The sequence below is a fragment of the Pungitius pungitius genome, chromosome 6 (genome assembly GCF_949316345.1).
Source record: "Pungitius pungitius chromosome 6, fPunPun2.1, whole genome shotgun sequence".
In the NCBI taxonomy this organism is placed as follows: Eukaryota; Metazoa; Chordata; class Actinopteri; order Perciformes; family Gasterosteidae; genus Pungitius; species Pungitius pungitius.
In genome coordinates, this window is record NC_084905.1 from 9,595,511 (window position 1) to 9,607,707 (window position 12,197).

At 41.4% G+C, this 12,197-nt stretch overlaps 1 protein-coding gene across 1 annotated transcript in view; it reads left to right on the top strand.

The window, feature by feature from the left end:
* The first annotated feature begins 242 nt into the window (after positions 1-242).
* LOC119196670 (rho family-interacting cell polarization regulator 1-like) overlaps positions 243-12,197 on the top strand; it is a 34,578-nt gene continuing 22,623 nt past the window's right edge. Inside the window, exons 1-6 of the mRNA XM_037452560.2 lie at positions 243-487; positions 7,772-7,895; positions 9,998-10,150; positions 10,654-10,732; positions 11,022-11,045; positions 11,356-11,409. Of these exons, the coding sequence (XP_037308457.2) occupies positions 469-487; positions 7,772-7,895; positions 9,998-10,150; positions 10,654-10,732; positions 11,022-11,045; positions 11,356-11,409 (453 nt within the window). The 5' untranslated portion in view covers positions 243-468. The remainder of the gene's footprint in view (positions 488-7,771; positions 7,896-9,997; positions 10,151-10,653; positions 10,733-11,021; positions 11,046-11,355; positions 11,410-12,197) is intronic.

Sequence of the window (12,197 nt, forward strand, 5' to 3'; positions counted from 1 at the left end):
TGAAACCTTTTAAATCCTTCACCCAAATTATGCTGTAACTGATTATTTGTGTTTGGAAAATGGAATATTGATATTGTGGTGGGAGGATGTTGGTTAAAGAATGATGTGTATGTTCTGAAACAATACGCACAACGGGAAGGGGGGGCAGGAAGACGGGGTGTGTCAGCTGGGAAGAAGAGGAGGGAGGATCGCTTTGCTTTTTCCCTTTTCCTCCCTCCCCCTCTTCTTCTTATCAGTGTGTGTGAGGCACAGAGAGGATCAGTAGGTTAGTGCCCACAGGATTAACACCAGGGACAGTTGCTATGGGGGAAGAGAAAAGGGAAGTCGACCGGGATAGAGGGGAAACACTTGCCCAATAGTGAGGGGGTAGAAGAGAGAGTGAGAAGTCGGAGGGTAGATCTACTTGGAGCGAGGACGGACTGCTTGCTTTGTGAAATCGGGTTGTGGACATCAACCACCACGGCTACCATGTACAGTGGATATGGAGGTATGCAGCAGCTAATCATTAACTCTCTGTTGCTCAGGATGAACTTATAGTTGCTGTTTAACAGGTTTGTAGCGTATATTTCCAAAAGAACACAACCTTTAACTTGTTCCAAGCCACAATTGTTTGTTACAGTCATGTGATTGGATGAACAGAACAACATTCTATCAGGCTCACATCTACTTTGATACCTGCTCAGTGGGATCCCTCCTACAGGTGAACACCTTAGGGATCGTGCCCTTGTGACTGTTTAACTGCTGTACTGTTAATACCTTGTTCCATTTGATATGGTTTGTGGCAATAACCTTTCTATTGTTCACTACTGACTATCTGCTATCTTCTTTTAACTGACTTTCAAGAATATGTTGATGTTTTTGTTTTTTGTTCTGGACTTATACTGACCATTGCTCCAGATGTACATCATTGCCAGTGGCAGCCAAAGTGAAAGCTTGATAAACAAAGAAATCTGTGTGTAATGTGAATCTTGATCGCTACCCCTGGAAAAATGTTAACATTAATTATGTATATAATTTGGGGCTGAGCCAGTTGATGCGCCATTGTCAGATTGACAGAATAGCTAATTATCGCAGATAATTATTGAATTGGGCATTAACGCAGTTGTAAAAATATATACATTATTATTATTTTGACTGTCCGTACTGGCCCTGAATACCCTGAAAACGTCCTCCTAATGTCTGTTCCTAACCACTATTCCTTGACCTCTGTTGAAAACGTGACAGGGTCAAGAAAAGATGGTTAGGAGAATTCTTAAGGAGTTAGGAAAATACAACCGCGGTGTATAAGAGATCCAACATCAGCTTTGACTAAGCTACGTAGTTCTATGGTGACAGGAGACGCATGTTAGTGAGGTCAGCATGCAGCAGCAAAACTACATTTTCTCTGAAGATGGAGCAATTGACATGTTGTTATAGTGCTGAGTCCTGCAGACAACATAAACAACCAGATTCAAAGTATTACTTTAACAAGGTTGCAAAATAAATGAGTCATGCTAATGCATAGTTACATGATTTGCGTTTCTTGGTCATGATCGTTATTTCTCGTGAATGATACGCACTAGTTATTCATCACTGAAAATTTGTTGTTGTTTTTTGGAGATTTTCCAAAAGGAATCCAGTACAAACATGGACTTCAGACTAAAAAGTCCATACACAGTAAATCCCAGCTGTGTGCTTAGTGCTGGACCACTTCACCTCATTCTGAAAGGAACACATGCTACTGAACAGACATTAAAGATCAATGGACTCTTCGTGCTGCTTTTTAAAATAATTAAGTTTAAAGTTAAAATTGTAACTGCTTCTGTGTCAAGGGAATACTGCTGTTAAAAAAAACGTTATATGTATAAAGCATTTGCACAAATAAAAGTGTAATATATATATATATATAAAAAGTATTTAAAAATTAAGCGCAAACACAGACCAGGGAGTGTGAGATAAAGCAGAGACAGGTAGACAAGGGAAGCAGGAAGAAGATCCAGATAAACTGTGGGCACGACGAGGGAGGTCAATAGATTCGAGCAGTTAGGAACATTCTCAGAAAACAGGAACTACTGTGTGGATGAGAAACCAGGGTAGACATGCTGTGCAGTGATGAGATGATGGAAAGCAGCTGGGTGAGCATGAAGTGTAATCAGGTTGAAGTCCCGCCAATGCCGGAAAGACACACACACACACACACACGCAGAAAGAGAAGGCACAGTCAATCACTGCAACAATTCACAAGGAACATTACTTGCAGAAAACAAGTTTTAAATAACCTTTAATTAAAATATACCTACCAACAAGAGTATAAATGCAGTCAAAAGTTTAGACCCAATATAAACAGCAGGGTTTCCAGGGCTATAAGGGGACTTGCACATTTCATTTATGAATAATCAATTTTTGTTAATGCTTTATTTTTATGCAGTCAAACCCCCCATCAGCTGTAAACTTTCTTTGAAGTGTGAACTCGGCATAACCCTTTAACACACTTGATCAATCGCCTCCTCATCTTTTCCAAGAAGGTAGGGACATGCTGAGGCTCTGAAAGCAGACATGGTGGGTGCTCCCAGCTTCATTGTGTCCTTTTGGTGGAAGTGATCTAGCGGGTTCCATAAAGCTGTTGGGTTATTCCTGTGTCTCACTACAGCCATAAACTGACCCTGCCCTCCGAACAGGAAGTTACTCCCCCTTGGGTTTCCTTTTCCTAAGGACAGTAATGTGGGGAAGGGAGTTAAGAAAATGTACTCGGTGTGGGCGTATATTTGTAGCCGTGTTTTTGTGAAAGGAGGACTATGTTTGACTGACCCTTTGTTCACCTTGCTTAGCTTATACATTCACAACTTCTAGTCTGGGTTTAATTAAGTCTGTTAACATCTCTCAGGTCTTACAGATTCCTTTGTAGTTCCAGGTAGAATATTCCTCATTATCCTCCCTTTTATACTTGGACTGAAGATATTTCCACAGCAAACACGCATGTTTCATGCTAATAAGTTGACAGGTTGATTCACTGCAGATGTGAGCCTTTTCTCTGGCAAGCCTCTCCAGCTGCAGACCCAGACCAAGAGTATCACCTAGATCCTAGATTCTGAAATGTCCATCAGGGCACGAATTGTCTTGTAGTATAGAAGCCTATACGTAAAATAACTCTCACTTGATTCACTAGATCAGTAAACATTGTAATCATGAGTTTATGTTCTCAATCCCCACTTTCTGGCCTGCTTAATTAGGTAAATGACATAAAGGGCAAATAAAGTGTTGGAGAGCACATGTCTGTGTCGACATTCCTCAGTGTGTGTCCATGTGTAAATACTCCGGTGAGAAGAAGATGAACGTTGAGAATAGCTTTGAAGAAGAAAAAAAGTCATGGAAACTTTTGCACATAGGGCAAATGGCACCATCAATGTGATGATGTGTTTGTATTTGTATTTATAGGGATTTTTCAATTGATCTATGACCACAACAAGAGTTACGGTTCATCTCAGGAGACGGAGAATGTAATGTGTCTATTTCCTGTCTACACTGTTACAGTTGTTAAATAATTCTCCCGTCTGGAATCATAGACACCATGAGTGGTCAGTATGTGTACTATGATTATCCATAAAATGAATGGCTTCATATCCAACTCTCAGCATCCATCAGCCAGAACACCTGGGTTCATCCTGTGTGTGTGTGTGTGTTTGTGGCTGTGCGGACAGACTGCTTGGTGATGGGCTGTGTTTGGGTCCAACGCAGCTGATTTTCCAGAATGGTCTGGGAGAGTGAGGCCAGGGGAGCATCAAACAATAGTTATGGTGTCACGCACTCGTTTCCCGCAGAGGCGTATGGAAGGCCGAGTGTGTGGCTTAGAGCTTCAATAACAGAGGTGATGGTGTGACTGGGCGTGACTGGACCGCTGTTTGGATCAGGTAGGAAATGTGTATACATATATGTATAGGCTGTATTTGGTCAATGTGTTTGTTCCTATAGGGTTTCGTACCAAACGGAACATCCAATGCGACACAGTTTTAACTTCCTGTTAAACTTGAAGGAAATAAATGGTCAGGAACCACCCGTATGTAATAAAATAATTGTGAACATTGGCTTCTGATTTTGCTTACATGGAAAGGTTGCTGGAGAAGAGCCGGTTTGTTGTTAAAACCTTTTATGGTGTCTGTACAGAATGTGGGATGATTTTTTGTTTTGTTCTTCCAATTTTTTTCAATGTCACAGTCTTCTGTTGGTGCATTTTTAAAGAGGCAGAAAAGAAAGTGATACCTCTGACTGAATCAAAATCAATCAAATGGCTGCAAATGTTTCAGGTGGCAGAGTCAGAGTCGTTGATCCAAGGCTCTGCTAACCCGCATGTCTCCAAGACACTGTAGCTGTCACTGTAAATGTGACTTGTGCTTTGAGTGATGGGAAGACTTGAAAAGCACTATGCGTATCAACCCCAATCATTCACATCCAAAGGGTATATGCAATCAATCATTTTCCATGGACAGATCTAAACATAGCAGAAAAAGTAAGGCAATATGTGTTTGGTAGATTATTTATTTGTTGTAAAAATGTTTCTTTGAAATAAGTATTATACTATAAAATGGTAGGAAAGCCTGTGTGTTTCCCTTTTCAATGGTGGCACATTTGTGGGATGAGCAGCAGAGCCGAGCGTGGGGGTTGCGCCCATGGAAAATTTGCCTAATCTTCTCTGCCAACGCCAAACTGCTCTTGTTTGGAAGATTCAACCTCATTGAACACTTGTGCGACCAGCCTGGGTGGGCCGTCGGTGCCAAAGCGACCAGCACAACCACATTGGCTGACTCGTATGCTTTTAACAGGATGCCATCCCACAGTGTGTGACCAGGCTGGTGTCCAGCAGGAGGAGGAGATGCCCATGTTGTGGCTGTGTATTGTTCTTCCACGCTACTGAGGCTTGTGGTTACATGGATAAATTGTTAAATTGCCAATACGCCTTGTTTCATCAAACTGACAGTCAACATCACAACAAGCATTGGCACAGAATATTTGGCAAACCCACAGACTCAGCTGGACGGTCCTTTCCAATGGTATGAGATTTTTGGCCAATAAACATTGTTATGACTAAGAAATAATCTATCAAACACAAATTGAATTTTGTTCATATAAAACACAAAGCGAAATTGTCCTGGGACAGTGGTAACTATACTAGCGCTGTGCAAAGAGGCAGCGGTTATCCAGCCAGCAGCACACAGACAGATTCCTTTTACATGACTGGTATTGAAAGATGTACTATTAGTATCGGCTGCACTTTAAGGGTGGTTTATTTATTATTATTCTCCAACTCAAATTAACACAAAAATAAAAAACCTATGGGAAAAGGGAATTTTAAAGATTTCATTGTGATCGGCTTTACTACAGCTGTGAGTCTTGATTACACACATTTATTCATCCATCCATTACGGTCTTCAGTCTTTAATCCTTTATTCTATCATGATGTAGCATGGACATTATATTTGACCACCTCAGCTTCAAGTATATCCAGTAAAGTCTCTCAAATCCAGACAAACTAAACTAGACACAGCATTAACCTGCTGCAGTTTTATAATTGCCTTCTTTTTTCGACTCTGGTTACTCTAAGAACCTGACACCGTCCTTATCATTAAGTGTTGTACAATGGTACGTCATTAAGTTTTGTACAATGGCGTACAAGCTGGAAAACCCATTGGTATAAGACCCAAATGTTTAAGAGAGACTCCTTATTGTAAGGAGAATGTATCACTCATTCTCTTGACACTCTCATAGAGACGCTGAACTGATGACTTGGCATGAATTCAAAGGGGAAAGTACCCAGTCTGGACCTTTCCACTGTGCATCTCTGTCAGGATGCTTCTCTTTCTCTAACTTTCTCGGAACTGTGTCGTCTTCCTTTATCGCACTAATCACCTCCAGCTCCTCTATGGGAGGACTTAAATTAGGTTAAGTCAACAACTGGTTGACCGCAGTCCCACTGCACATAAACACATTCTTTGGGTTTCAAGGGTGGGAGTAAGTGATAGCATTTACTCCCATTTAACTCATGTAACTATGTTTTTAGTATTTCGAAATCCTTTTCTGGGAATTAAGAGTAAAGTTAGTTGTTGTTCATTACTCAAAGTACCTTTTTAACCGTCTTTGAACTTTGACATGAAAGTATAACAATTTTCAAGTATTCTTCACATCCCTCGTGATTCAGTTCAACTGACCTTTTCTCTTCATCCAGATGACTGCAGCTCTATCTCCCTTTGTTCAATATCCTGTCCGGAGAAGCAGTTGCATCCGCCTTCCTTTAGGATTGTGACATTTCCTGTGCTGTGATGGGAGTGGACGGGGCTTTAAACAGGATGCAGGACACTGTATCAGCCCAGTAGGAAAACCCTGCTTTAGCTGACACAAGTTAACCACTGACCACAATAACAAATCACTGCTACTGGCACAGACATAAAAACAATTGTCATAATGTATCCGGATTTTAACCACTGTCGCTTTGAATGTATAACAGGCATATTATATTGATGCAAAAAGCCCCCCCCCCCCAACCCTCCCCCAGCATTTCATTCAGAATAGCGAGTCGGAATAACGATGCAGTTATCAGTTCTACACACCCTGGCTCCATTAGCAGGCTGTGTTTTAGAGACAGAACTCACAACCTGGGTGAAACCATATCAGTGGCGCAGTAGCATTGTTCACCATTTGATCCGCTCTTTTGTTTGCCTATTGACCACTTGACAATCAGTGGCTGATCGATTGCAGCCCAGCAGCCCAAGGCAAGGTTGGTAATCTTGATAAATGTGTGTTTTTTATTACCCAACCAAAAACTCAGTCCAGTGATACCATTGTTTTCTTATGAAAGCATCTAGCAGCCCTTGCTCCAACAGTTGCTGAATCTAGCTAAAAAGGGGTCAGGTCATTCGACTGTTGTTTTCTTCCCTTTTTCTCAGAGCATTTAATTTAATCATTGCTGTCAGGATTTAATGATAATTTCATCAAATGTAATATAGTGATTTAAGTAGAGTTATTACAAATCCTCCTGCTTTTTGTTTAATCTGCTTTGATGATTCCATCGGTCTTACTGGTCACACAGGGAGTCACTGTTAATATACTCAAGGATGAGTTCCTGTCAATTCAAGTGAGAAAGAGATTATATACAGACATATACAGCATAGAATATGTGGCAGTGTACTGAAATGACTGGTGTTTAGGGCGTCATCATACCAGGCCAGGTTATTCACGTGATATGTGTCAGTGTTTCCAGCAGGAAATGAGTCATGGAGCTCGATGCGGACCATTAAAAAACAATAGATGTGTTTTCAACAGTGCTTTCTGTTTTGGTATAACAGGATTCTTCTTTAGTTTAGAGTCGAAGTCACATCAGTATACAGTATTAGCTTCATATGGAGGCATTTATATTTTAAAATGATTAAATACTGTATATGATCAGCAAATTAACTCCAAATCTGTCTAGGGGTTAAACCTAGGGACTGAAGTCGAAACAGTATCAACTATTGGGGTAATGGGAGCTGACGTCACACCAATCTCAGAACCATCCACCAGATCGGTAGACTGACCAAAACACAATGGAGTGTAAACAGGGGCGTGGTAGTGGGGGGAAAAGTGGACCTGACTACCCAGGGCCCCGTCTAGGGAAAGGGCCCTTTTGCTAACCCGCATCGTACAATGGCATGTGTAGGGGGCCCACTGACATTGAGAGTATACAGGGCCCAGAATTTGGTGCTACGCCGCTGAGTGTAAAGTTCTGTTGTCATCAGCCATTGATGGTTCCTCTCCTCCCCTACAGGGAGCCCATCCCGAACCCTCTCCACCATGTCGCTGTCTGTTCGCCCAGCCAGGCGCCTCACCTCCAGATCCATCACTAGGAGCCAGAGCTTCACTGGAGTCAACACTCACGACAAGACCTACAGGTACCCACACACCCACACAGGACATCTGTCAGCTGGATCTCAAAAGACATAACTACCTTTAGGGACACACTTTAGGATAAAAATGTGATGAATGGGAGTGGCTTCTCAAATTTAGACCAAAATGTGCACTATAAAAATAGTGATTTTTGGGGGATCTTTGAGTTAAGTATCCAGAATATGTATGAGTCAATGTAATATTCCCTCAAAGAGCCATATTAGACTTATTGTTTTGGTTATTTATTAACAGAAATGTTGAAATGATCCTTTAGTTAGGCTACGGCCGGTAGCCTTCAGTGTAGGTTAATCAGTTTGCAGAGTCATGCTTAGTGTCAATACACAGACAGCAACACTAGTGGTAATGTGGATTACCGAACAATTGGAAGATTGCCACTACATCCCCAAATGCCCTATGTGAACTTGTGCGTTCATTCACTTGAGAAATAGTCCTATATGGATCATCATAATTTAACCTTGAAGAATGAAGATGTTCGCTATGACGCGTCTGGGCATGAACGGGAACAGCAGTGCATTGCTGCCACTTGTAATAAAGATATGCTGAGATGCTAACCCTTATCACACAATCTACTTTGTAACGACCTATGTTTGTTATTTTTAGAAATCAGGTTAATCACTAATACAAATACATGTGTATTGTTCTAACAATGGTGCTCAGGTACACCACCTTTTTTTCCACTTTTCCAAGGTATTAGGTATTAATAAGTGAATCATTTTCACATTCCCTTGCGTTGTTGGCTGGGGACTCTGGTAATCCCTACTAGGATAACCGTGGCCCAAATACTATTCCTTTATGGGTTTATTTGATAATACAAAACATGTAGCTGGAAAAGTATTATTGTTTCATTGTTGCAATAAATCTGTTCACTGTATAACTAATTTAAACCACAAACCTAAGCATATGAACTGCATACAAATATATCATGGAACAACAACAATAATTTGGTTAAAAAATATGTGTGATAACTAGGGCTGCAACAACGAATCGATGAAATCGATTAAAATCGATTATTAAAAGCGTTGGCAACGAATTTCATTATCGATTCGTTGTGTCGCGCGACTATTATGTTTATTATGTGAGTATTAAAAGAAAGTTGAGCGCGCCGCGCAGAGCTGAGAGAAAAAAGGTTGAGCGCTTGCGAACAGAGAAGAAAAACAGCTCCGCCCAGCAGAGCGTTGAGACCCGTAATACTGTGAAACATGCGGAGGAAGAGAAACCAATGCGACCTAAATCCTCCCAGGTATGGGGATATTTCACGGGGGGGGGGGGGGGGGGGGGGTGCTGGCGCTTTTCTTTGCAGCGCCAGTCTCATCTTTTTCCGTTCTAATCGCCGCGCTTGACTTCAAGGTGTAACCTTTATTATTGTTCGGTCTAAAACGGCGCGCCCAGTGACGGGTGGTGCAGCAATATTGATGTCCGGGTGGAAATCGAGAGAAAGGTCGGTCCGGGAGATTTTCGGGAGGGGCTTTGAAATTCGGGAGTCTGATTGTAAGATATGCAAAAGCGACATGGCCTGGCACGGGAGCACCACGGCGATGATTCAGCACCGTAAACCGAAACATGTTGGAAAAATCTAATCTAAATATTTTTTGTGCCTAATCTATTTAATTTGGCAGCTGTAAAGTATACATCATGCGATGTGTGTTTTTTGTGTTAGTCCATTTTATTTGCTTACTTAGGGATGTTCAAGGAGCAATCTGTTAGTGCAGTTTCTAAATGTTTTGCACTGTCAGTTCTATTTTTCAATAAAGGGTTGGAAATTAATGTTTTTAAATTTATTTTTTTATCCGATTCATCGATTAATCGAACAAATAATCGACAGATGAATCGATTATTAAAATAATCGTTAGTTGCAGCTCTAGTGATAACATTTATATTTGTTGATGTAACGAGATAAGATTTTATTTGAAAGCTGGGTGTTGAAATAGAATATCATTATGAAATGACATGCGTGTAGAAATAGTATGTCATTATGATCATTATTGGAGACCCAGACTTATGTGATACTACAATGCTGTCAAATGAGTTTGATTGAGGTGATCCGTCAGGAGGGGATATTTACAGGATCATTCTGCTGATGTTGCAGGAACCTCTCTGTGTTCAGCGCTCCAGGTCTCAGCAGGAAGCCCAGCAGAGCCAGTAGAATGTTCACCTTGTCCGCCAAGTCCAACCCACCACCTAAGGTCCCTCAACCGGAGCGACTGGATCAGATCTATGAGGCCCTGAAGAAAGGCCTTCAGTGAGTACAATCCCACATGGTCCTGACTGCTCTTTACAGTGTCTGATTACAGGCTGTGTGCATTTGCTCTGTGGATTGAGCCTGATACTTTAAGTCTTATACCCCAGGTATAATGACCTGGCCCAGATCCGTCTTGAGCTCGACACGCCGAGCCGAGTCCGTTTGCCGACTCGTCTGAGACTCTGGATGAATGACGCCCCAGGCAAATAAACTGTCCCGAATCTGGTGTACGACATTGCTGTTAGTTAAACTAAGTGCTTCTTAGCAGTGGCGAACATTAGCTTACAAATTCAAAGTTGGTGAACGATCTTCTACACTTATCTGACGATGGGTCTTTTGGTAGGAAAGCAATCCAACCGCTGCCACCAACATTCAATCTTTTTCTCTTTCCTCTTCTACCTTCTCTTACTTCACAATAAAAGCACCTACACCAGAACACTAGCGAAATAATAGCTTCCTTCTGATACTTCTATCACTGTATGTTTGTTTGTCTGTTCTCTCAGGTCCTACCTGCAGGTTCATCAGATGGAGTTGGACAGCCTCAGCAGACAGATGAGAGAATCAAAGAGGAACTCAAGACTGGTATGTTCTCGCCATACCATGTGGCTCAGCACTCAAAGTGAAAAGGAAAACCAAAAGGATTTCACCTGTTCAAGCACAAGCAAGATGTGTCTTCCGTCTAATGTAGACATAACTATACTATTATGCAGTGTGTGCTATTCTCTCACACTGTTTCAACCTGTGACATTGAGCCTATTAGGTATATTGTGATAAAGGAAAATATAAATGATCATGAAAGGTGAATATTACATTGTGTTACTTAATTAAAAAATCTGACACACTGATAACCTGATGTTGTCTGCCTCCATAGGGTTTCCTTTATGAGCTGGACAAGGTGAGCTACTGACGATTCTTGCAAACTATATTTAACGCCCTTTTCTACATTTTGTTATAATATAACCACCAATTCAAGTATATTCATTGGGATTACATGTAATGGACCACAAAATAGTCCATTATCTGCATGTCAGGGGAAAGTTTAAATAGGATTTCAAAATTCTTTAGAAAAAAAACAAACAAATAAAACTCACCACAGTACAAGTGAGACGATGTTGGTGTAGAAGGCCCAAACCTTTATTCATAGCGCTGATTTGAGCCTTCAGCGGGACTTTGGACAGATTGTGACTTGTGCTTCCCTCTGGCAGCAAGTGAAGGTGACTGAGCGCTACATAAGACGACTGGAGTTTCACCTCAGCAAGGTAAGACCACATCAGTGATATCAATCAGATTTAGGTTATACAACATTGTGTCATATTTAGCTACAGTACGATTCTACTTGTTAAGCAGTTCTGTCTTGTGGCTGGGGGCAACCACGGCAAAAGTATTTTACCAACCAAAAATATCAATACCAGTTGAAAGTGTATAAAAAATATTTTTAGCCGTTCTATCCCTCCTGCCCTGGTGAACCTGGGCAGACCCTTAGAAAACATCAAAGTCAAACAATAACACACACACACTAGCACACTAACTACTTCTGTGTCCTCAGAGGTCAAGCTACTGGTGTTGTCACTGATGGGAGCAAAATAATGACTTTAGTTCCTTGTTGGAAAGATAAAGCAGTGAACGTGTTTATATAGTATTTTGTAGTTGGGCCATTTTTTAGTTGGCTAGATTCGTCACGGTGTCTCTTGTGTCTCTGGCTTGAATTCACTTCCTGCCCTGGTCTGTCTGCCTCGTCCCTTATTGTTACCTCCTGTGTCCAATCACCTGCACCTCCTCAGCGTATTTAAACCATGTGTGTCCCATTTCTCGTGGTCGGTTTGTTTGTCATTTTTTGGTATTCCTGATGCTGAGCTCTGATGTTCCTGCTTCCCAGTGATTGTATTCCTGTTTGCTCCTAGTTATTTTGTTTGAAACCTGGTCTGCATTGAGTCCTACTTCCGCTGTGAAATCCTGACAAAATTACATTGTGCTGTCGGCGATCAACCCCACCTCGAATCACCCAAACTATCCCTTTCAAGTGTCTGAATGCTATGACTTTATATAA